Below are 27,025 nucleotides of genomic sequence, written 5' to 3'. Positions count from 1 at the left end.
GTGACGATCCCCTCCCTATTCCTCATGAGTTTTACCTGCCAGGAGACCTGGTCATCAGTGAAATTGTTTCTCAGGTCTTCTTGCTCTACAATCTCCTCTCTTTCATGGAACAGCCGACACAGATTGTGATTGATGAGCCCATGTAAGTCTCTCTCTCTCTCTCTCTCTCTCTCTCTCTCTCTCTCTCTCTCTCTCTCTCATAAACACACACACACACACACACACACTTGTTGCAACGTATGTTCAGAATATAATTACTGGGAATATGTCTTTAAGGAAAACGGTTCATTTTTGGAGTGAGAAAAGTGTCGTATCTATTTAGCCTTCCACATTAAACTGTGGAAAGCATTAGTGAGTTTTCTCACACAAGTGTCATTGAAGTGTAAGGATCTTCAGTACTTCCATTGGGCTTTTGCAGATTCTAGGTGGAGGAATTTGCATGTATTTGTTTTTCTCCACACTGCTTCTTCTTACTCTTTGTTCCCTACCATCCTTGGCCTTCATCTGTATCCCATCCCATTGTCTTTCAGTCATCTGGTCTTTTAAACTTTCATTTCATATTATTTTGGTCCAGGCATACCACCATAATCCATCCTTCCTCTTGATTTCATCCTGCCCTTCCTTCAGTCTACTCCAGATTACATATGACCAATTCCACTCAGTTGCTGCAACTGTAAATACATTGGACCCACAATCAAATCTGATGAGAGTATGTGTATGAGAGGATAATTTGGAAATATTCTCTGGATGCCTCTTCTGGTGCATTTAAATAGGTAGAGGTAATATATTGGGGGGGGTGCGTGTAATTTTTAAATTGGTCATAAGACATATTGTATTACACTGTTTGCAAATATATAGACTAAGAAGAGGCTTCCAGTTGTACCTCTCACTTGCTGTCTTCTCTGATTTCAGCACTAAGTGGGAGACGCTCTTCAGTTACCTTGCTATTTCCAGATAATAAATAATCCCTTCTTACTTATTTGACGCAATTTCATCTTATTTATTGTTTGATTGTAACAACTGAAAGATAAGCTGAGAGATGAAGAGGACACACATTTTTTTCTTGCTTCTCTCAGTATTTGTGTCATCTACTACTTTTATTACAGTTCAGTGCCAAAGAACTACCAGCACATCCTGGCCTCAGCATTTGCTGTCAAAGAGATCAATGAAAATCCCAACATTTTATTGAATCTCTCTCTGGGATTTCACACCCTCAATAGCTACTACACTGCAAAGACGACCTACAAGGCCACCCTCAGCCTCTTTTCTGCACAGCGTCGCTTTGTCCCCAACTTCAAGTGTCACAGCCACAACAACCTGATAGCTCTCATTGGAGGATGCATCTCTGAAATCTCTGCCAACGTGGCCGTCATTTCAGCCATCTACAAGACTCCACAGGTAAGCTGCGTGCATGCAAGTACAGATAGTTCAGAGTTGTGGCACAATATCATGATTTCAAAAACATGGCCTGTGATATTTTGGATAGCCAACTGGTTAAATGCAGTCCAAGTGATAATACTACCAGGTTTATTCACAGCTCATTGGAAACGGTGCTGATCCTGGAGATGAATCAGACTTGAGATCAATTTGCAGTGAAGTGACTCAGGGCTTTGTCACTCCCCAGATACGGTTCAACATTTTATTTTTTAAAAAAATAATATTTATTCCAAATTTAAAATCACAGAAACAAAGAAAAACCATACAGAGTAACAGAGCAAAAAATAAACAAGTAAAAAGAACAATGAGATAGAATAAAAAAGAAAACTTAACAAAAAATATAAAAATGTATTAAGTTAATAATAGAACAAAAACAGATTAAACCTTTACATATCCTTTTCCCTTTACTTATTTCCAATGACCTCCTCTCACCTCCCAATTTTGTATTCTTGTTCAGATCGTATTTCCAGCAAATCCCTCTAATCTTATTTTCATTTACGTATTTTAAAATTGAAATGATATAATTAAACCTCCTCTATTTCATCAAATTCATCAACTCATTTTTGCTTAGACCATTATATCATATCTACCAAAACGCCCTAATATTTCTTTTTCCAACCTCCTTCTAACATTCTTTTATATTGCAATACTTTTGAAGATATATTTTAAATTTTTTTCCAATCTTCTTCCATCGACCCTTCTCCCTGGTCTCGAATTCTGCCGGTCATCTCAGCCAGTTCCATATAGTCCATCACTTTCATCTGCCATTCTTCTCGGGTGGGCAGTTCTTGTGTCTTCCAGTACTTCCCGATGAGTATTCTTGCTGCTGTTGTAGCATACATAAAGAAAGTTCTATCCTCCCTTCGCACCAATTGGCCGACCATGCCCAGAAGAAAGGCCTCTGGTTTCTTCAGAAAGGTATACTTAAATACCTTTTTCAGTTCATTATATATCATTTCCCAGAAAGCCTTAATCCTTGGGCATGTCCACCAAAGGTGAAAAAATGTACCCTCCGTCTCTTTACATTTCCAACATTTACTATCTGGCAAATGATAGATTTTTGCTAGCTTGACTGGGGTTAAGTACCACCTGTAAATCATTTTCATTATGTTTTCTCTTAAGGCATTACAAGCCGTAAATTTCATACCTGTGGTCCATAACTGTTCCCAGTCAGCAAACATAATATTATGTCCAAAATCTTGTGCCCATTTAATCATAACAGATTTAACCGTTTCATCCTGTGTATTCCATTTCAACAGCAAGTTATACATTCTTGATAAATTCTTGGTTTTAGGGTCTAACAATTCTGTTTCCAATTTTGATTTTTCCTCCTGGAAACCAATCTTTCTATCTAAATTATAAGCCTCCCTTATTTGATAATAATGAAGCCAGTCTCGGACTTTAGTTTTTAATTTATCAAAACTCTGCAGCTTTAGTTTATCTCCATCTTGTTCTATAATTTCACAATATTTTGGCCAATTTGTCTCCATATTAGTTTTTTTCAGAGCCTTAGCCTCCATTGGTGACAGCCACCTTGGTGTTTTACTTTCCAACAAATCCTTGTATCTTACCCAGACATTAAACAATGCTTTCCTGACAATATGGTTCTTAAAGGCCTTATGTGCTTTAACCTTGTCATACCATAATTAACCTTGTCATACCATACATTTTTATCCATTTTTATCCATGATTTACTCCAGAGCTGGGAACTCTCAGGATGCTGTGGGACACAGAGGCTGGGGAGAAGTCTTCTGAGGGAAAGATGTGGGGCTCTGTAGAGAAACCCAGGACAACCAAATATCTGGAGGAATCAGCAATGGTCCTAAGGCCACCTCAAGTCCCTCTTCACATCAATGACTCACTTGACCCACTAATTGCCTCCTTCCCAATATTAAAGCCTTGTCTTATTCCCCAGTTTCCCCCTTTGTCTCATGGACCTAAAGTTGGATAGTGGCAGGTAGAGATGGAAAAATTCTTAAAATCAACCAGAAGAGGGAAGTTTGAGGAAGTTTCAAACTTTTTTGCAGAAGCCGATCTCATGCCTCACAGGCAAGAGCTTGTGAACAGTCTTCAATACTGATCTTTCAATAAACTTCTCACTCCAGAGTTCTCTTCAGGTTTTTCAGTCTTTGACGTGAACCTCATAGCTCTGCTCAGCTCACTCTCTCCGTGTTTGCAGTTCCCATCCTATCCAAGATGATTGTTGCATATTGGAACTATCTGTGCCCTTTCTAGCATATTTAAGTGATGGGTTTTTTATTATTATTCTGTTCCCTGCACTGGCATTAAAAAACAAAGTTAGAGAATAACTTTTAAAACTTTTTTTTTTAAAAAAATAAATCTTATTTATTTAAGAATTATTGTCAGTAATCAACAAAACTAACCCCAAAATAACTTGGTATCACAATGTTACATAAGTAAATGTAAGTACTGTATAATATTTATTCAGAGAAAAATTTAAAATGTACTTGAAGTTGTTTTTGCACGAGATAATTCTTTCCATGGCAATATTGTATAAAGGAACTCCAGTTTTCCCAGCATCTATTTCTATATTAATTGCCACTTTTGAGATTAAATAAAATGTATTTTTTGGGGCCATTCTTATCAAATCCCAAAACTTCATCAAACCATTCTTTCCAGGAAATGAGAAAAGTAACTTTTCATTTTAAAGCGCATACCACCCTTGCAGCTATGATAGGTGACATATAGCTCAACAACATCCATGTCCATCATACCCACTAAGAGCCAAGCTGAAGTATCTACATGAAGCAAACCAGCATAATGAAAACCATGAGCACTAAATGAGCAGAGGCATAGCAGGGAGCCCTATTCCTACTGTAGCCAAATCTGTGGGAAACTGAATCTCCTTGCTACCAGAAGGCAGTATCAAGCGAGGAAGGCAGGGAAGTGTCTACCCAATAGCATTACAAAAATCCAGATACAAAAAAAGTGTTTCAGGAGATGGTGGATGGGGACTTTGCTCTTATTGTAGATGTAATCTTCTCTGTCTGATCTGGACACTACCTAAGTTAACAGCTCTGTACTGAGATCTTTCCTTTCCAACCCACTTGCTCAGCTCACCAATTCCCTGTTTCTGCTCTGACTGCCAGAGACGGGTCTGGTCATGCTCTGGAACATTTGTTCTATTGTATATAAACTTCTGGGGGTGACATGGCAGTGGCTAAATGGTTTGGTGGTAAAACAGAGAAGACCACGTGAAGAATACTTGTGCATTTTATTTCAGCTCACTTATGGATCATTTTTGCCAATACAACATGCCAACACTTTATACCCCTTTTTGTACCAGATGGTCCCAAATGAAGCCCAACAGCACATCGGGGTTGTGCAGTTACTCAGACATTTTGGATGGACATGGATTGGACTATTGGCTGTGGATGATGACAAAGGGGACCGGTTTTTGCTGACAATGGCCCCAATGCTTGATGAAAATGGCATCTGTTATGCCTTCATCATAAGAATACCAAAATGGAATTATGTGGATGAGATTATAGAATATGTTTCACAACGCATAGAACACTATGTAACTGTCTTCAAGGAGAAAGCCAATGTGTTTTTTGTATATGGAGAACCTCCATCCTTTCAGGTTTTGAGAATGTTGTTCTTTGTAGCACCATTCATAGAATTGCCACCTCTTGGAAAAGTCTGGATTGTTACATCTCACTGGGATTTTGCATCACACTCTATTCAAAAGAATTGGGATTTACAAACCTTCCATGGTTCCATATCTTTCACAGTTCACTCAAATCAGCCTGAGGGTTTCCAGAAGTTCCTTCAGATGGTAAGACCTTCGTGGTTCAAAAGAGATGGCTTTATTCAAGACTTCTGGGAACAGGCTTTTGACTGTTTGCTAACAACGTCCAAGGAGTGGGAAGGAGAGGAGAATAAAACCTGCACTGGGGAAGAGAATCTGGAGAGTCTGCCTGGAAGTTTGTTTGAAATGAAAATGACTGGCCACAGCTACAATGTCTACAACGCTATCTATGCTGTGGCACATGCTCTGAATGCTATATTCCAGTTCAAATCCATGCATAGAAGACTGGAAGTCAGACGAAAAACGGCATTTCAGAATGTGGAACCATGGCAGGTAATTAAACCAGATAATTTTTCTTAGGTAACCATGTTCCCACCCCATGGCTGCCTCCCTACAGTCAGGATAAGAGAAGACTGAGAGGAGATGTGATAGCCATTTTCATGTATCTTAAAGGCTGTCTAATGGAAGAAGAAGAAGAAGAAGAAGAAGAAGAAGAAGAAGAAGAAGAAGAAAAGGAGGAGGAGGAGGAGGAGGAGGAGTTTGGATTTGATATCCCGCTTTATCACTACCCGAAGGAGTCTCAAAGCGGCTAACATTCTCCTTTCCCTTCCTCCCCCACAACAAACACTCTGTGAGGTGAGCGGGGTTGAGAGACGTCAGAGAAGTGTGACTAGCCCAAGGTCACCCAGCAGCTGCATGTGGGGGAGCGGAGATGCAAACCCAGTTCCCCAGATTACAAATCTACCACTCTTAACCACTACACCACACTGGCTCCCACTACACCACACTGGCTCCCACTACACCACACTGGCTCCACACTGGAAGATGGAGCAAGCTTGTGTTCTCCTACCTGGAGGGTAGGATCCAAACCAAAGGGGTCAAGTTACAAGAAAGCATATCTTTGTAAAAAAAAGGAGGAGAGGAGAGAGGTGCAGTGGTGGAGAGGAGGAATGGAGGGAAGAGAGCTGAGCTACACATTTGGCTTTTTGAAATTCCTGCCAGCAGATGGTGCAATGCGTGCAGAGGAGGGATACCAAGCCATATGAGGAACACTTGGCAGAGATGGGAGAGACTGAGAGGGAATGAGATAACTATCTTCAAGTATCCATAGGCTGTCCCATGGAAGATGGAGCAAGATATTATGAATGAGCCAGCCCCCAGGGAAAGTTTGCAACCAGCTAAAGGAAACAGCCAGGAACAGAGAGGGTTGCAGCCGGAACCCTGCCAACGCTCTTGGGAAGTACAAAATGCCGCGAACAGAGAAGGAAGCAGTTTAGCAAGTGGTAAAGAATTAAGAGACAGCCTCTCAGAGAGAGGGGAAGAGGCAGGAGCTGACCCTCTCTCTCCACAGTCTTGGCAAATGGGAGGGCTACAAGACAGGAACCGAAACAAGATGTCATAAGCGAAAGTTCAGCTGCTTCTGGTCTTGCAGGAAGCAGTTAGAAGGGTCATCATGATTGATGAGGCTGGCGGCATGTTAGAGACGTCTGGAGAACTCTGTTTTTGCAATAAATCTTACCTTTTAATTAACCACGCTTGCTGTGTTATCAAGTCGGAAACTGGGACTCCTGACACAACCTTGCTTTCCCCTGCTTTAGAGGGTAGGACCCAAAGCAAGGAATTCAAGTTACAAGAAAGGAGATTCTGAATGAACATCAGGAAGAACTTTCATTAGTAGTAGTAGTAGTAGTAGTAGTAGTAGTATTTATTAGGTTTTTCAAGTACGTTAAATTAATTTACTTCGCATACTCTTATATATATACATATTTACTTCCCAACCCTCCCATGTTGTTGTTTTTATTCTTATCCTTAATCACTGTATTATACTTGTCAGGAAGAACTTTCCGACATGAAGAGCTGTCATGGATGCTTTAGCTGAGATTCTTGCATTGCAGAGGGAACTCTCTTGTTATCTATCTAGAGAACAAAACAGAAACAAAGGGAATAAGATTTTAAGGAATAATGATGTGGGCTTTGGGGTCAGCTAGGCTGCTTATCATTACCAACTGTTGCAGTTTTTCTATTTCCTTTTTTTTAAAAAAAAAATGATGTTTATTGAGAATTTTAAAGTTACAAAGAAAAAAGAAAGAAAAGACAAGAGAAGGAGAAAAAGAGAGAAAAAAGTAGATAAACATGACAGTTAAACAATACAGATCAATAAAAACCAAAGTCAAGAAAAAAAAATAACAAAACACACAATGCATCTAAATCAAAAAACTTTTTCACTCTGTAAAAGTAGCGGTTGATTCAAAACACCGCGCCACTCACCCCACGTCGCTTCGGACCCCCGAAAAAGGGTTTCCCTGCGAGTAGGGGAGGCGCTCCTGGTGTCAGCCGAATCCCACGTTCCCAGGCTTCCTCCGCCTTGGATTTTTAAAGGGTCTCCGCCTTCGCCGCGGCGGCAAGACCCGATTTTCACGGAGCGGGTTCCTCTCGGTCAGAGGAACTCTGCCATTGCCGATGGCGCTGTCCCGGAAGTCCCAGTTTTTCTATTTCCTTTGCCTTTTTTGTACTAGATAGACAATAGATAGATAGATGGTAGATAGATAGATGATAGATAGATGATAGATGATAGATGATAGATGATAGATGATAGATGATAGATGATGATAGATAGATGATAGATGATAGATAGATAGATATAGATAGATAGATGATAGATAGACAGATAGATAGATGATAGATAGATAGATAGATAGATAGATAGATAGATAGATAGATATAGACAGATAGATAGATGATAGATATAGATAGATAGATAGATAGATAGATATAGATAGATAGATAGATAGATAGATAGATAGATAGATGATAGATATAGATAGATGATAGATAGATAGATGATAGATAGCTAGATAGCTAGATAGATAGATAGATAGATGATAGATAGATGATAGATAGATAGATGATAGATAGATATAGATATGATAGAGATATAGATACATTGATAGAGGAAAGACAGACAGACAAACAGACAAATTGAATTCATAATTATCTTTGAATATGTTTAAGTTTTTTGCTCTTAACCATACCCCTAAATATTTAACCTTCTTTTCTATAAATCATTCTGTGATCTGTTGTAAAGATTCTTTAGATTGTTCTGTCATATTTTTCACCAACATTTTAGTTTTGTTTTATTTAGCTTAATACCGGCTACTTGCCCAAATTCCTGATTCTTATCTAACAGCCTTGGTATGTTGACCAGGGGTTCTTCAACTGTTATCACAAGGTTGTCTGTAAAAGCTTTCAGTTTATATGCTTTACTCCCCACCGTAATTTCTTTTATTCCTTCATCTGCTCTTATATTTCTCGCCAGGATCTCTTAGCCTAGTATAAGCAGTAATGGTGACATGGGACAAATCTGTCTTGTTCCCTTTGTAATTCCACATTTTTCAGTTACTACATTATTAACAATCAGCATGGCTTTCTGCTCAGAATATATAGCGTCAATTCCTCTAAGGAATGGCTCTCCAAATTCCATCATTTCTATTGTCTTGTTTCATAAAAGTCCAAGAAACATTATCAAAGGCCTTCTCTGCATCAGTAAACATCAAATCCGCTTGCTTTTCATTCCTGGCCTCCAGATACTCTTTTATGTATCTTACATTCCTTATATTATCTTTCATCTAGCGGCCAGGTAAAAAGCCAGCTTGATCTTGGTGGATTGTTTCTTTTAACACTGTTTTCAAACGGTTTGCCAAAATATCGGCAAATAATTTGTAGTCATTATTCAATAGTGAGATCGGCCTGTAATTTTTAACTAAAAGTAAATCTGAATCCTGTTTCGGAAATAATGTAATATAAGCAAGAATCTGGCAATTGACTCGAATTCATTATCCTATTCATTACATCTTTCAATGGTTGTGCCAACTGATCTTGCAGATTTTTTGAAATATTTAGCTGAAAGTCCATCTGGTCATGGCAATTTCTCTAATTTAGCTTGTCCTCTTGCTTGTTGCAGTTCCATCATCATTACTGGTGCATTTAAAAGATTTATCTTTTCTTTTGGAATCTTTTGTAGGTCATTCTGCTTTAAATATGGATCAATTTTATCTTCTTTTTCCCATCCAACTTCCTTGCTTTTTAAAAAAAAAAAAAACTACCATGCTAGCTGTCAGGGGTTCAGGAGCAGAGGCACAGGAAAGGGAGGAAATAGAGAGCGAGGGGGAGGAGTCCGAAGGAAATGTTAGCGATGACAGCGGTCCGAGGTCTCTGAGTCTTTCCAGCGAATCGGAAGATTCACAGAAAGGGGCTCCCATGGTCAGAGCAAGGGGGGTGCCTAGGGGGACACCCCAGGAAGAAGGGGCCAGAGGGGACTCAGAGAGCAGCAGTTGGAAATCAGGACCAGCGTCCACACCAGAGTGCAGTAGGGGGGAGGAGTCCCAGGCATCGGGATCAGGCGGCGCACTGCCAGTGGGAGGACATGAGTCAGGATTGGCCACGCCTCCATCGGGGAGCGAGGAAACGGTCGAGAGGAAGGTTGAAGGCTGGGCGCGCGCGCCAAGTTCAAATGTACAGGAGGGCGGCGCAGTTGGCAGCCCGGATAGGGAGCCAGGTCCCAAAGCCCGCCGAAAAGAGGGGGAGGAGTCAGGGGGGTCAACGTCAGCGTCAGAAGAATCCAGGAAGGAAGGGACCCCGGGGGGTAGCAGGACCCAGAGGAGAAAGGAGAGACGGAAGAGGTGGAGTAAGGCTAGAATCTTAAACTGGTGTACAGGGGGCGGAGACTCAGATGGAGCTTCGCCGATCTAACCCCTAGACGTAGAGCTGGGGCGCTGCGGCTTGAAAATGGAAACTGTACTTCAATAAAGACTTTTGTACATTACTGCCGGCTAGCGTTGGTCCTCTGTGAGCTGGGACCTGGAGCCAGCTCTGACACTAGCAATTTTCCTGGTTTGTTTGCAAACTGAAAATTTGTCTGTTTTATCAATTTTATTTTCCATTCAATTTCTTGATTTACCAACATTGAAAATTAGGTTTGTAACATCTTTATATTCTGTTTTGTTGATTCATTTCCTGGTTTTTTAATTATTTGTTTTTCGTGTTTAATCAGTTCATCTAGTAACTCTTTCTTTTTCTTCTCTCTTCTCTCTCTCTCTTTTTGCAGAGTATTTTGTTGTATAAAAAAACCTCTCATTACTGCTTTAATTGTGCCCCAAACCACATTTATATCCATACATTGCTTCAAGTTTAGTTCAAAATAATCTCTCAGGGTTTTCCCCTGCTTTCTGCAAGGTAATTTTTATTGTCTAATAAGCCTTCATTTAGTCTCCATCTGAAAGGTGAGTTTTCTACTCTTCTTAATTCCAACAGTAATGAATTATGCTCCAAGAGTGTCCTAGGTTGTGTTTCCACTTTTTTAGTTCTTTGTTGTTGTTTAGTCGTTTAGTCGTGTCCGCCTCTTTGTGACCCCCTGGACCAGAGCACGCCAGGCACTCCTGTCTTCCACTGCCTCCCACAGTTTGGTCAGACTCATGAATGTGGCTTCGATAACACTGTCCAACCATCTCATCCTCTGTCGTCCCCTTCTCCTTGTGCCCTCCATCTTTCCCAACATCAGGGTCTTTTCCAGGGAGTCTTCTCTTCTCATGAGGTGGCCAAAGTATTGGAGCCTCAGCTTCATGATCTGTCCTTCCAGTGACCACTCAGGGCTGATTTCCTTCAGAATGGATGTGTTTGATCTTCTTGCAGTCCATGGGACTCTCAAGAGTCTCCTCCAGCACCATAATTCAAAAGCATCAATTCTTCGGCGATCAGCCTTCTTTATGGTCCAGCTCTCACTTCCATACATCACTACTGGGAAAACCATAACTTTAACTCTACAGACCTTTGTCAGTAAGGTGATGTCTCTGCTTTTTAAGATGCTGTCTAGGTTTGTCATTGCTTTTCTCCCAAGGAGCAGGCATCTTTTAATTTCGTGACTGCTGTCACCATCTGCAGTGATCATGGAGCCCAAGAAAGTAAAATCTCTCACTGCCTCCATTTCTTCCCCTTCTATTTGCCAGGAGGTGATGGGACCAGTGGCCACGATCTTTGTTTTTTTGATGTTGAACTTCAGACCATATTTTGCGCTCTCCTCTTTCACCCTCAGTAAAAGGTTCTTTAATTCCTCTTCACTTTCTGCCATCAAGGTTGTATCATCTGCATATCTGAGGTTGTTGGTATTTCTTCCGGCAATCTTAATTCCGGCTAGGGATTCATCCAGCCCAGCCTTTCGCATGATGAATTCTGCATATAAGTTAAATAAGCAGGGAGACAATATACAGCCTTGCCGTACTCCTTTCCCAATTTTGAACCAATCAGTTGTTCCATATCCAGTTCTAACTGTAGCTTCTTGTCCCACATAGAGATTTCTCAGGAGACAGATGAGGTGATCAGGCACTCCCATGTCTTTAAGAACTTGCCATAGTTTGCTGTGGTCGACACAGTCAAAGGCTTTTGCATAGTCAATGAAGCAGAAGCAGATGTCTTTCTGGAACTCTCTAGCTTTCTCCATAATCCAGTGCATGTTTGCAATTTGGTCTCTGGTTCCTCTGCCTCTTCGAAATCCAGCTTGCACTTCTGGGAGTTCTCGGTCCACATACTGCTTGAGCCTACCTTGTAGAATTTTAAGCATAACCTTGCTAGCGTGTGAAATGAGTGCAATTGTGCGGTAGTTAGAGCATTCTTTGACTCTGCCCTTCTTGGGGATTGGGATGTAGACTGATCCTCTCCAATCCTCTGGCCACTGCTGAGTTTTCCAAATTTGCTGGCATATTGAGTGTAGCACCTTAAGAGCATCATCTTTTAAAATTTTAAATAGTTCAGCTGGAATATCATCACTTCCACTGGCCTTGTTATTTGCAGTGCTTTCTAAGGCCCATTTGACTTCACTCTCCAGGATGTCTGGCTCAAGGTCAGCAACCACACTACCTGGGGTATACGAGACATCCATATCTTTCTGGTATAATTCCTCTGTGTATTCTTGCCACCTCTTCTTGATGTCTTCTGCTTCTGTTAGGTCCTTTCCACTTTTGTCTTTTATTACGGTAATCTTTGTACGAAATGTTCCTTTCATATCTCCAATTTTCTTGAACAGAACTCTGGTTTTTCCCATTCTATTGTTTTCCTCTATTTCTTTGCATTGCTTGTTTAAGAAGGCCTTCTTGTCTCTCCTTGTTATTTTTTGGAAATCTGCATTCAATTTCCTGTATCTTTCACTATCTCCCTCGCATTTTGCTTGCCTTCTCTCCTCCGCTATTTGTAAGGCCTCATTGGACAGCCACTTTGCTTTCTTGCATTTCCTTTTCGTTGGGATGGTTTTAGTTGCTGCCTCCTGTATAATGTTACGAGCCTCCATCCATAGTTCTTCAGGCACTCTGTCCACCAAATCTAAATCCTTAAACCTGTTCCTCACTTCCACTGTGTATTCATAAGGGATTTGACTTAGATTGTATCTTACCGGCCCAGTGGTTTTTCCTACTTTCTTCAGTTTAAGCTTGAATTTTGCTATAAGAAGCTGATGATCTGAGCCACAGTCAGCTCCAGGTCTTGTTTTTGCTGACTGTATAGAGCTTCTCCATCTTTGGCTGCAGAGAATATAATCAATCTGATTTTGATGCTGCCCATCTGGTGATGTCCATGTGTAGAGTCGTCTCTTGTGTTGTTGGAAAAGAGTGTTTGTGATGACCAGCTTGTTCTCTTGACAGAACTCTATTAGCCTTTGCCCTGCTTCGTTTTGAACTCCAAGGCCAAACTTGCCAGTTGTTCCTTTTATCTCTTGACTCCCTACTTTAGCATTCCAATCCCCTATAATGAGAAGAACATCCTTTTTTGGTGTCATTCCTATAAGGTGTTGTAAGTCTTCATAGAATTGCTCAATTTCAGTTTCTTCAGCACCAGTGGTTGGTGCATAAACTTGGATTACTGTGATGTTAAAAAGTCTGCCTTGGATTCGTATTGAGATCATTCTATCATTTTTGAGATTGCATCCCAGTACAGCTTTCGCCACTCTTTTGTTGACTATGAGGGCCACTCCATTTCTTTTACGGGATTCTTGCCCACAGTAGTAGATATGATGGTCATCCGAACTGAATTTGCCCATTCCCGTCCATTTTAGTTCACTGATGCCCAGGATGTCAATATTTATTCTTGCCATCTCATTTTTGACCACATCCAACTTACCCAGGTTCATGGTTCTTACATTCCAGGTTCCTATGCAATATTTTTCTTTACAGCATTGGACTTTCCTTTCGCTTCCAGGCATATCCGCAACTGAGCGTCCTTTCGGCTTTGGCCCAGCCGCTTCATCAGCTCTGAATCTACTTGTACTTGTCATCCGCTCTTCCTCAGTAGCATGTTGGACGCATTCCGACCTGAGGGGCTCATCTTCCAGCGTCATAACTTTCATATGCCTGTTGTCTTTGTCCATGGAGTTTTCTTGGCAGGGATACTGGAGTGGCTTGCCGGTTCCTGCTCCAGGTGGATCACGTTTGGTCAAAACTCTCCACTATGACCTGTCCATCTTGGGTGGCCCTGCACGGCATAGCTCATAGCTTCTCTGAGTTATTCAAGCGCCTTCACCACGGCAAGGCAGTGATCCATGAAGGGGTTTTAGTTCTTAATGTTAGCTTATTAGATATCCATACTGATTAGATATCCATACCGAGTTGATTCTTCCTGCGGATCAATTTGGCTCTGACAAAAAAGTAAATTCTCTATCCAATGGGTGTTTAAATCTCCAAATATCAGTTAATTTAAGATTTCCTACCATAGACTGTTCTTTCTTCAATACAGGTCCATCAATTTCTACGGAGCATCATATTCAACAACAGTGCTGGAGATACTGTATACTTTAATGAAAATGCAGAATTAGTTGTAGGTTTCGATGTTACAAACTGGAGGATTTACCCCAATGGTTCAGTGATTAGAGCCAAAGTTGGAAAACTGAACCCTCAGTCTCCTTTAGGCAAGGAGTTAACCATTCATGATGATCAGATTGAGTGGCATAAAAGCTTTAATCAGGTGAGATGTAGCAGTGTGAGACCAGAGCTGGATGTACACTGACCTTTTTTATGTCATTAGAATGATTTTAACTATATCGTTCTAAAACATAATTGCTTTTAAAAAAAAGTTCATTACTTCCAAAACAGCAGTTCCCCTCACTGCCTGGTTCCTGGTTGCTCTGCAGCAACCTCTGGTGTCCCATTTTAATAATGCATTATCAACGTTCTAAGCTAAACGTAATGTGGCTCTTACATTTTGAAAATCTTTCCTTAACCCTTTCTTAATGTTATAAACCATGAGTGTAGATCCATCCCAGATATTGTTAAAAAAATAATAATCAACGTTGGGTCCCCTAATGTTGTTGGACTACGACTCCCATCATCATCAGGCAGGATAGCCAATGATCAAGGATGATGGGAGGTGTAGTATAATCTGCCAACATCTGGAGAATGGAGATTGAATGACAGAGAGGCAAACAAGTTTCAACACTTTTGAAAGTTTCTTCCTTTTTCCAGGATTTGTTTTGGTCAAATCCCGCATTATCTCTTTTTTTGTTTAATTACTTTATCTCTGCTTGATATTGCCATATTCTGGGCATGATGACAGTAATCCACTCCACGTTAGGCAGAGTAAATAATTCACACGACTGAAACCTGGCCCCCTAGTCTCTTGTCAGGGACCCCTATTTATGTGGTTTTCACCTGTGGCCCCTTTGGAATATCCTGGGGGCCTCCAGGGGGCTATATGGCCCCTGGTTGAGAAACGCTGATTTAGGGTCTAACAAATGTCCACAGATCTGACACCCATGCACACGCTCCTCATCATGAGGGTTCATATATTCCTACTAATCTCCTGTGCGTGTTTCTGTGCAGGGGCTGCCAGTTTCTGTGTGCAATGACAACTGCTATCCTGGCTCCAGCAGGAAAAAGAAGGAGGGAGAGAAATTCTGCTGCTATGATTGTGCTCCATGTCCAGAAGGGACGATCTCTAATCAGAAGGGTAAGAGGCAACATGGACAGAGATATCGAGACACTCACTTAGCATAATATGCTCGCTCCTCCTTTCTTTGGAAAATGTATGTCCCCTTGAATGCATTATGCAATACATATGTTAAAGAAAACTAAACAAGCAACTTTATTCTTAAAATTATGTTTCAAACAAACAAGGACATTTTGACCTTATGCCAGTCACTATCTTACCAAACAGGAGGGGCGGGAAATGTCCAGTAGCACCTCTGAGACCAACTAAGTTTGTTCTTGATATGAGCTTTTGTGTGCATGCAAACTTCTTCAGATACACTGAACCAGAAGTCACCAGACCTTTATATTGCGAAGATCTAATGAGGGGAGTGATATATGCTGCATTGAGATAATTGGAAGAAAGATAGGATTAAATAACAATATATTTTCCATTAAAACACAGACTATTAAGGGGCCATTAAATCACACACATCAGCAATGTGATCAATGAGATGAATATTTTAAAAATGTGAAAGTGGGATTCATTCTCAGGTAGTTCCATACCTAAAGAAAAGCTATTTACTGAAACTTTGTCAGTCTCTGTATTCAGAGACCTCAGGTCACAAATAGATTCAGGTGGCTAGGAGGCCCTTGAAGTGTAGCTGGGTTCCCACGAAGCGAGACACAATGGTAACAGCAAGAAACTTTATTGAACTAACAGAACTGGCCAACAGGGGCATAGCAACTGCTTTTATACATTTCTGAAGGGCTAGGCCACTCCCACTCTCAATGTGATTGGCTGTCTAAACTCCCAAGCTACGCATCATAACTTAGAGTTTAAGGGCCAATGGCAGTAGCTCAAATCCTGAAATGTTCTGTGATTGGATATCATGTATTGAATCAGAACACAGGGGCTCAGAAGCCTTAGTCCAGACTTGGAGGAGGAGGAGAAATTGGTTATGGTATGGTGGGCCCAAGATATTGGACACAATATATATACGAACGAATGGGAAAGGCTGTGGAAGGAGGACATCAGGTTCAATGCATGTTACAGTCTTAGAGAAAATGTGATGGAGATGTTATACAGATGGTACCTAACCCCAGCCCAATTGGCCAAGATGTATAAAAATAGTTCGAATGCTTGTTGGAGGTGTAAAAATGGGGTAGGTACCTTTATGCACATGTGGTAGGAGTGTAATAGGATAAGAGAATTTTGGGATGTTATATATAATGAACTCAAAAAGATTTTCAAATTCTCAATTTCAAAAAAACCTGAAGCCTTCCGGTTAGGTATCATGTCCATGGAGATTAAGAAAAATCTTAGACCTCTTTTTATGTATGCAACCACAGTAGCTGGAAATTGGATAACAAGGAACTGGAAAGGTGATAACATCCCCACAAAAACGGATTGGCAAGAGAAAATGATAGAATATTTACAACTTGCCCAAATGACAGGGAGAATAAGAGGAAACTCAGTAGAGAAAGTTAATAAAGATTGTATAATATTTAAAGAATATCTTAAAAACTACTGTGATGATGTTAATCTCCTGACAGACTTAGAATGAATCTTGAATTATAGAGAAAGTACATAGTAAATTTTTCTTGATAATAAATGGGAAAGTAAAACAATAACAATGAAATGTATATAGACAAACAAAATGTAAAATAGCACAATGAGAGCAATCAGAAGTTAGTGTCTATGGTGTGTCTATGTTGTGGTGTGTATTGTATGTATTGTCTAAGTTATATGTAAATTTACATATAATAAAGGTTATTTAGAATCCAGATTCAAGCTCTGGCAAACCAGACCACTTTCACTGCCTGCCATAACCGATTCTTTCAGGTAGATGTAGGTCATTATCTTGACATTTTTAATTGTTCCTTCTTCTCCCCCTCCACCCTCCAGATATGGATGCCTGTGTCAAGTGCGCAGAAGAAAACTACCCAAACCAGGACCAAACAGGGTGTATTCCAAGGGGGCTAAGCTACCTCTCCTACCAAGAAAAGTTAGGGCTCAGCTTAGCTGTCTCCGCTCTGGCTTTCTCCCTGATCACCACCTTCGTGTTGGCGACTTTTGTGAAGCACAAGGACACTCCCATCGTCAAAGCCAACAACCGCAGCCTCACCTACCTCCTCCTCATCTCCCTCCTTCTCTGCTTCCTCTGCTCCTTGCTCTTCATTGGTCAGCCTGGAAAAGGGACCTGCCTCTTCCGACAAATGACTTTCAGCATCGTCTTCTCGGTGGCCCTTTCCAGTATTCTGGCCAAAACCATCACCGTGGTTCTAGCATTCATGGCAACCAAGCCAGGATCCAGAATGAGGAGATGGGTGGGGAAGGGGCTGGCCAATTGCGTGGTCTTTTCCTGCTCTTTCCTTCAAGCTGGCATTTGCACCCTTTGGCTAAGTGCTTCCCCTCCATTCCCAGATACAGACATGCAGTCACTGAAGAGTGAGATCATCCTTGAGTGCAATGAGGGTTCAGCTGCCATGTTTTATTGTGCTTTGGGCTATATGGGTTTTCTGGCCGTTGTGAGTTTCCTTGTGGCTTTCCTGGCCAGAAAGTTACCGGACAGTTTCAACGAGGCCAAATTCATCACGTTTAGCATGTTGGTTTTCTGCAGTGTTTGGCTGACCTTTGTTCCAACCTACCTGAGCACCAAAGGGAAATACATGGTAGCCGTGGAGGTCTTCTCCATCTTGTCCTCCAGTGCTGGCTTACTGGGTTGCATCTTTTTCCCTAAATGCTACATCATTGTGCTGAGGTCTGACCTGAACAACAAGGAAAGCCTAATAAGGGGAAGAAAATAGTGTGTGTATGTCCATATCTTAGAGCTTGAGTAGTCCTGGGACATCATTCACTCTGACCTCTGATCTTGATCTTTGAATAAATTTGTGTCTCATGAGTTTCCTCTGTGTTGGTTTCTTATTCTTGACCAGCTCCAGACTGGGGAACTCTATTTTCTGGATCATGATCATGATCTAGGTGTGGATGCAGGGCAGGGCAAATCAGGTTTGGGTTAGTTTGGACCCTATAGAGTCTGATCCAGATTTATAAATCAGGACCAGAAACTGTGCATAGCTCTGCCAAGAACTTAGATTGAGCAAAAAATATTTGTGGGGTCCAGGCCCCCTCAGGACGATGGGCACTGCCATTCAAATGCTGTGAGTGTGCCACTTCTTGTGCCCAATTGTGTGGGGTGGGGCTTACCTGCCCCCCCTATTTTATTCAAGTTGGCACCCCTGGAATTTAGGGTGTGATGCAGGCAACAAATTTAGTAATAACAACAACCTCTCTCTAGGACAAAAGCGGCCTTCAACTTCCTCATCAAGTGCTACTGACTACATATATCTCAAAGAAGAAAATAATTGTTGTAGAGTTCAAAACAGAAAAGGAAGGAAAACTTTTGCCATTCATTATGCAACTTCAAATGTCATCAGCACACAAGGGAAATTATAATAACACCTATCTATGCCAAAATTGCTAGTTTAGATATTCTTGTGCATTATGCAAACAAATGTCATAAACCATCAGAATTGGAAAAATTTTGGGCTCCATGGGAGGCACTGATGACACCATGGGTGTCTTCAGCCACCACCTGGGTCCCCATTGCTTTAAGCCCAGACTTTTGACTGTGTGTGTGTGTGTGTGTGTGTGTGTGTGTGTGTACAACTCACCTGGGAACTTTATGGAGAAGGCTGGGTAAAGATGATGATGGTGGTGGTGTATGCCAAATGTGTGTGAGCCATGTGTGATAATTTATCTCTCGTCAGGGACAAAGAAGCCTTCCTAGCTAAGTGCTACCAACTGCATTTCATTCAAGGAAGAAAAAAATAGTTGTAGAGTTCAGATAGAAAAAACCCTACTTCTTCAATTGCTCATGATGCAATTTCAAGGAACATCAACACTCAGGGGAAATTATCGTCACACCTCTCATTGTCAAAATTACTGGTTTCCATCCTCTTACACAATGTATGTCATTGGCAAGACCATCAGTCAGAATCAGAACAAGAAAGAAAGATATAAAACCCTTGTGTTGTTGACCAGTGGATCTGGGCACAGGTAGGGTTCTGTCATTCACCTGCATCATCATTTTCCCTGTGCAGGTTAGGGTCTGCTTCCCACCAGATGATTCTGCCGTGATTTTAACCCCCAAAATATACACTGTTCTTCATCATTTTTTACATAACTGGCACTCAGCAGGTTTTTTTGGTGGGAGGGGGAGTGAAGGGAGAAATAGAACACCCTCTTCAGGAACACTGATGATCACAGAGCCATTACTAAATACAAAGACTAGGCTATAGTTCATGCAGTTCCTAAAATGCCAAGCTCTGGTGTAAATCAGTGTAGCACCACCATTTGCCATCATTCAATAGAGTTTGTAGCAAAACAGATAAGAAGGTTGAGGTGAAACATGGCAGTCTATGTTGGGAGGCAAAGTTTTTTCCATAGGATTGTGTTGGTTATGGTGTTTCTGCTGTTACTGCTTTGTCATACTGTGTGCAAGACACATTCTATTAACTGCAGCATCTTTGATGATCCTCTTCCTATTCCTCATAATTTTTACCAGCCGGGCGACCTGGTCATAGGGGGAATTGTTTCTCAGGTCTTTTTCCTCTACAATAACCTCACTTTCACAGAACAGCCTACACAGATAATGATTGATGAACCCATGTAAGGCATTATTTCATTTATTTTATTCTCCTCCTATAAAATGTTCAGGCCATAGAAATTGAGCACAAATTATAAAGCAACACTGTGCTTCAGTAAGAATTTATTTATTGTCTGTTCTGAGCACTTAGAAAAGGATGCTGTGATTATTAACAGCCAGCATGGGTTTCTCAAAACTAAGACCTTCCAGGTGAATCTTATTTACTTTTTAAATTAACATTACAAGCTTGGTGGACCAGCAGGAATGCTGTGGATGTAGCATATTTTGATTTCAATAAGGCTGGTTCATGCCTGCTTGCTTACCATTCCCAAAGAGTGCTCACTGATGGTTCCTCATCCTTCTGGAAAAAAGTGACAAGAGTGATGTTGCAGGATGAGGTCCCTGGCCCAGTGTTGCTTAACATCTTTATGAATGACTTGGATGAAGGAATAGAGGGGGTTGCTAATCAAATTTGCAGATGACACCAAACTAGGAGGGTAGCTAATATGTCAGCAGAAAGAATTGCTACTCAAGGTTACATTAACAAATTGCAGAACTGTACCAAAACTAACAAAATGAATTTCAGTAAGAACAAATGTAAGGTTCTACACTTAGGCAGGAATAAACAGCAACACAAATATAGGATGGGGGACACCTGGTTTGACTGAAGGGGTCTGTTCTATCCCGCAGGTCCAAACACAGACCAGGGAGAAACATTGACTGATGCTCTGAAGGAGCTACTTGCAGGGATTGCAAAGAAAAATGCAAAAAATTCCAGAGCGATCAGTTCTAGTGCTTTATTACAGAGATATATCAGGAAACTTATATACAGCAATACATTGCAGGATTCCATGCTGCTACACCTCAGGATGGACACGGAAGTGGCAAGCAGCCTGGCTTTGTCCATCAGCACGATATGGCCTGGGATACAGGAGTCATCCTAATCCAATGCACACCCACCCACCCCAAGCTGTATCCATTGTTAGACTTGTTGAAATTAATAAACCTAATTAATCATGGCTATTGTTCTGAAAGCATTTAATCTGAGTATGTTAAGGTTTGATATAACCCTAACACACATTTTCACGTACACCATGGACTGATCATTGGTGTTGGATGTAAGAGAATGACAAAAACAATTTCAGGGAGGAATCTTTGAGCATGAGAATGATCCCAATTTATTTAGACCATTTCGTTCTTAATGGGAAGAATGTCTATTTCAATTGTCAATTTTTATTTATGTCATTAACTTTTAGGGTTTAAGGTAAACCTCAGTCTTGAAAACACTCAGCTGAACAGTGACAATGAGTACAAAGCATTTTGTTGTTGTTGTTTGTACAAATATTGCTTTTTTATTAAGTAGTTGTAATCCTTTCCTAGTTCAGTGCCTAAGAACTACCAGCACATCCTGGCCTTAACATTTGCTGTCAAAGAGATCAATGAGAATCCTGCAATCTTGTCAAATATCTCTCTGGGTTTCCGCATCCTGGACAGCTACTATACTGCACGAACGACTTATAAGGCCACACTCAGTCTGCTTTCCACACAACAGATGTTTGTCCCCAACTACAGATGTCACAACCAGAACATCTTGATAACTCTCATTGGAGGATGCATTTCTGAGATCTCTGCCAATGTGGCCATCGTTTCAGCAAGCAAGAAAACTCCACAGGTAAGCTGTGTGCATGATGTACAGTGGCACCTTGGGTTAAGAACTGAATTCATTCTGGAGGTCTGTTCTTAACCTGAAACTGTTCTTAACCTGAAGCACCACTTTAGCTAATGGTGCTGCCGCCGCGCAATTTCTGTTCTCATCCTGAAGCAAAGTACTTAACCCGAGGTATTATTTCTGGGTTAGCAGAGTCTGTAACCTGAAGCATCTGTAACCCGAGGTACCACTGTATAAATTTTTCACACTTTCGGCATAACTTCTTGATTTTAGAAGTGCTTTTGACCAAGTTACTCCTGCTACGTTGATATGCAAATTGGATAAATGCAGGCTTAATGGTGGGTTGGGAAATTGTGAATTTCTAGCATCAAACACAGTGTTGGGTTACATGAGTGGCTGAGCCCATTGCAATTCTGTAATTCCAAAATAAAGTATCTTAATCAGCAAAATTATTTTCATTTCAGCTCACTTATGGGTCATTTTTACCATCACGTGATGATAGAACACATTTGCCTTTTTTGTACCATATGGTCCCAAATGAAGCCAAACAATACATGGGAGCTGTGCAGTTATTTCAGCATTTCAAATGGACATGGGTTGGGCTCTTTGCTGTGGATAATGACAAAGGGGACCAGTTTTTGCAGACCATGGTGCCAATGCTTGATGAAAATGGCATCTGTTATGCCTTCACCATAAGAATACCAAAATGGAATTATGTGGATGAGCTGATACGTTTGCTTGTACAACACTGGGAAACCTACATAACTATCATCCAGAGAAATGCCAACGTGTTATTTGTATATGGAGAGCCTCCATCCTTTCAAGTATTGAGAGTATTACTCTTTCTAGCACCCTTTATGGCACTGCCTCCTCTGGGGAAAGTGTGGGTTGTTACATCCCACTGGGATTTTGAATCACTGTCTGTTCAGAAGATTTGGGAAATGCAGACTTTCCATGGTTCCATATCCTTCACAGTTCACTCAAATCAGCCATTAGGATTCCAAGAGTTCATTCAAAAGATCAGACCTTCCTGGAACAAAAGGGATGGTTTTATTCAGGACTTCTGGGAACAGGCATACAGCTGTTCATTAAAAATGTCTAAGGAGGTAGAAAAAAAGGAGGAGAAAACCTGCACTGGGGAGGAGAAGCTGGAGAACATTCCTGGAATCTTATTTGAAATGGAAATGACAGGCCACAGCTACAGTGTTTACAATGCGGTCCATGCTGTGGCCCATGCTTTGCATGCCATATATGAATCCCGTTCCAAGCATAGAAAAATGGCAGAAGGCAGGAGATTGAAATTTCAGAATGTGCAGCCATGGCAGGTAATTACAATTTCTTTATATACATATAAAAAACCAGTCATTTAAAAGTATGGCAGGTTTCCATGCAGAGGTGAAAATGATATCTAAGATTCTATAAATCAATTCCATACCAAAAAAATCTTTTTGTGGTGCTGTTCTTTTCAAATTTGCTTAGGTAAGTAATAACCACATAATGATATAGTGGGTTTTAAAAATTATTCAGAATCAGAAACAATCAGAATCAAAGACAAATGTAGTGGAATCACAGCTTTAAAAAAGGATGTTATCATGTCTACTTTTCCCTTCTCTTTGAATCCAGGTCCATCACTTTCTAAGGCGTATTATATTCAATAACAGCGTTGGAGACACTGTGTGCTTCAATGACAATGGAGAATTAGTTACAGGCTTTGATGTTACAAACTGGAAAATGTTCCCTAATGGATCAGTGGTCAGAGTCAAAATTGGAAGACTGGAACCACGGGCTCCTCCAGGCAAACAGTTAACCATTTATGATGGCCAAATTGTCTGGCATCAAAGATTTAATCAGGTGAGATATCATTGCAGATCCTTAATTCTTCTTTAAAACAAAACATAAGAATATCTGCCTCCAGAGTAACATCATTTGGAGTATCTTGAGTCAAAACTTATCTTGAGAATAGAAACTTACGTGTCAGCTAGAAACTTACAGTTTGCACCCTTTTCTTTCACACAGAGAAGCTTCCAGAACCCTCTTGAATTAATTAGAATAGGAAATGTCTCTACATATCAGATCAGTACTTTCTGTACCAAGAAATGCAAACTGACATGAATATCCCCACTGGAAAGGAAGGCCTTCAATAGAGAAGAGAGATGCCAAAGGGTGGGTGCCAACAGAAATGGACCTGTCCAGAAATGGGATCTGCAGGAGACCCTCTCCTTCCGAGTGCAGTGATCAGCTGGGTATCTAAGGGATGAGACCATCTTTGAGATCTCCTGGTTCCAAAACATTTGGGCTTTGTGCCCCCCACCAAACGCCTTGAATTGTAGAACTTCTAATGTGGAGAGGTTTTATTTTGCCCCATGGCAGCAATCCTATGGGGGTTCCCTGAGCTCGGCTTGGTCCTCTGTGCTATTCATGGAAGACCAAACGAATGAACTTTAAGAAGGGAAGATGGAGTACTGTTTAGGCAGGATTCCCATTCCCTTGGACAGGGTTTCACTACTCTGAGACTGAGCTTAGGAATCAGCCTAAATCCTGCCTGCCTGGTCCTACCCCCCCCCCCATTGCCCCCAGAATGCCCTTTCAGGGGACAACACTTCCTTGGACTCAGTCAGCTTCAGTTCTCTGAGCCTTGGCTAAGAATGCTACTTGTATATTTGGCCAAGGGTTTGGGGACTGAGCATCGTCTGAGGCCAAGACCTGCTTCATCCTACGTTGCCCTTACTGGAAGATCTTGCCTTAGTGGGGGAGAAATTTTCTGGCATCGCTATTCTCAACATCCTCTCTTAGGACTTGACTACATTGGCAAAGAAAAAGAGCTTTGTTGTTGTTGTTTAGTCGTTTAGTCGTGTCCAACTCTTTGTGACCCCATGGACCAGAGCATGCCAGGCCCTCCTGTCTTCCACTGCCTCCCACAGTTTGGTCAAACTCATGATGGTAACTTCAAGAACACTATCCAACCATCTCGTCCTCTGTCGTCCCCTTCTCCTTGTGCCCTCCATCTTTCCCAACATCAGGATCTTTTCCAGGGAGTCTTCTCTTCTCATGAGGTGGCCAAAGTATTGGAGCCTCAGCTTCACGATCTGTCTTTCCAGTGAGCACTCAGGGCTGATTTCCTTAAAAATGGATAGGTTTGATCTTCTTGCAGTCCATGAGACTCTCGAGAGTCTCCTCCAACACCATAATTCAAAAGCATCAATTCTTTGGCGATCAGCCTTCTTTATGGTCCAGCTCTCACTTCCATACATCACTACTGGGAAAACCATAGCTTTAACTATACGGACCTTTGTTGGCAAGGTGATGTCTCTGCTTTTTAAGATGCTGTCTAGGTTTGCCATTGCTTTTCTCCCAAGGAGCAGGCGTCTTTTAATTTCATGACTGCTGTCACCATCTGCACCATCATGGAGCCCAAGAAAGTAAAATCTCTCACTGCCTCCATTTCTTCCCCTGCTATTTGCCAGGAGGTGATGGGACCAGTGGCCATGATCTTTGTTTTTTTGATGTTGAGCTTCAGACCATATTTTGCGCTCTCATATTTTGCCCTTGAAGAGCGCAAAAAGAGCTTTATATGCTTTTTAATGCATTCTAAAACTGTGGCACCAGATGGCGCTGTGGAGTTCCATTTTTGCTAACCCGATTTCTCATACAAAGTTTGCAACATGTTTAACTGAAATGCTTCTTGGATGTGTCAAGATCCAGCCTTACTCTCTTATTGTTAATTTCTCTTTTACTATTTCATGCAGGTGCTGCCTCTTTCTGTGTGCAATGACAACTGCTATCCTGGCTACAGCAGGAAAAAGAAGGAGGGAGAGAAGTTCTGCTGCTATGATTGTGCTCCATGTCCAGAAGGGATGATTTCTGACAAAAAGGGTAGGGAGCATGATGTTAAAGATATAAGCTTAATATGCATAGGATGTAATGATTGTATGCATTGAAGTTTAAAACATATGTAAAGGTTTGCAAGTGAATGTGGCAATAAGAGGCTGTTTGAGTGTTTAAGGCTAATGGGACTTTCAAATGGTCTGGTTCCTAGAACTATCAAGATACGGACTTCTGTAGTTTCAGCAAGATGAAAGTTCTTTTTGTTTATTTTATTTAACAAAAAAAACCCGAATTGTTTAAACCAGGCCTGAACCAAGACTGGAATGTTTGCAACCACCTTGTGTGCATTCAGATCAAGGTTCTTCAAAACAAATTAAATGGAAACAGTCTGAATTATAATAATATTCATCACATTGCATTTAAGGAAACTACTTTTTAAACAGAAAGCATAAACCATGATTTAATGAGGAATTTCCTGGTGTACAGAGAATCAATCAGTCACTCCAGTCCACCAGCTCAAGTTAAAAACACCAAGAAGTTTTTAAAGAGTATTTTTTAAAGACACTCTTTCATTGGCTGCTACAACAGGTTCCATTTGATGGATGTTTGTCAATATCTTGAAGTATTAAAACTGTTTTTTCTCTTTTTCAGATGTGGATGTTTGTGCCAATTGTCCTGATGACAAGTATGCAAACAAGGGCCAAACTCAGTGCATTCCCAGGGTTCCAAGTTTCCTCTCTTACAAAGAAACTTTAGGATTCGTTTTAGCTATCTTTGCCATTTCTTTCTCTTTAATCACTCTTTTAGTACTTGGAACTTTTGTGAAGCACAAGGACACTCCCATAGTCAAAGCCAACAACCGGAGCCTCACCTACGTCCTCCTCATCTCCCTCCTTCTCTGCTTCCTCTGCTCCTTGCTCTTCATTGGTCAGCCCAGAAAGGTGGTCTGCCTTCTCCGACAAGCAGCCTTTGGCATCATTTTCTCGGTGGCCCTTTCCAGCATTTTGGCCAAAACCATCACTGTGGTTCTAGCATTCATGGCAACGGAACCAGGATCCAGGGTGAGAAGATGGGTAGGGAAAGGGCCGGCCAATGCTCTTGTCCTTTCCTGCACCTCCATTCAAACCGGAATTTGTGCTCTGTGGTTAAGCACTTCCCCTCCATTCCCAGATAGGGACACACACTCATTGAAAGGGAAAATCATCCTGGAATGTAATGAGGGATCAGTTACCATGTTTTATTGTGTCTTGGGCTATATGAGCTGGCTAGCCTTTGTCAGCTTCTTTGTGGCTTTTCTAGCCAGGAGGTTGCCAGATAGTTTCAATGAAGCCAAGTTCATCACCTTCAGCATGTTGGCATTTTGCAGTGTTTGGTTATCATTTCTCCCAACTTACCTAAGCACTAAAGGGAAATACATGGTGGCTGTGGAGATCTTCTCCATCTTATCATCCGGTGCTGGATTACTGGGTTGCATCTTTTCTCCGAAATGCTACATCATTCTGCTGAGGCCTGAGCTGAACGACAGGGAGCAGCTCATAAGAAAAGCAAAATGAAAGAGTATGGACATCTCTTCATTGTGCATCTAGACAAATGCTGATGATGGAGATCTCGAGAGAATTTGGCTATGTGTATTTGCTTAGGGAAACTCCTGTCAGCATGGTTCTTGACTCAGTCAATGTGCCACAAATACCCCCATTCCTACTTCTATTTTGGCGCTTTCCAGAGAGATTGG

The 27,025-nt window shown here is 41.2% G+C and overlaps 1 protein-coding gene across 1 annotated transcript; it reads left to right on the top strand.

Annotated features, from left to right (window-relative positions):
• Positions 1 to 27,025, top strand: LOC308463317 (vomeronasal type-2 receptor 26-like). Its single transcript, XM_080981578.1, has 7 exons — positions 1 to 142; positions 1,107 to 1,398; positions 4,682 to 5,014; positions 22,266 to 22,793; positions 23,092 to 23,319; positions 25,215 to 25,341; positions 25,945 to 27,025. The coding sequence occupies exons 1-7, from the start codon at positions 105 to 107 to the stop codon at positions 26,844 to 26,846; spliced, it is 2,448 nt and encodes an 815-aa protein (XP_080837704.1). The 5' UTR covers positions 1 to 104; the 3' UTR covers positions 26,847 to 27,025.

This window comes from Podarcis pityusensis (genome assembly GCF_964106645.2).
Source record: "Podarcis pityusensis genome assembly, chromosome: 14".
NCBI classification, from domain to species: Eukaryota; Metazoa; Chordata; class Lepidosauria; order Squamata; family Lacertidae; genus Podarcis; species Podarcis pityusensis.
The sequence above is the reverse complement of the archived record's forward strand: the minus strand, read 5'-3'. Positions and strand labels throughout refer to the sequence as shown.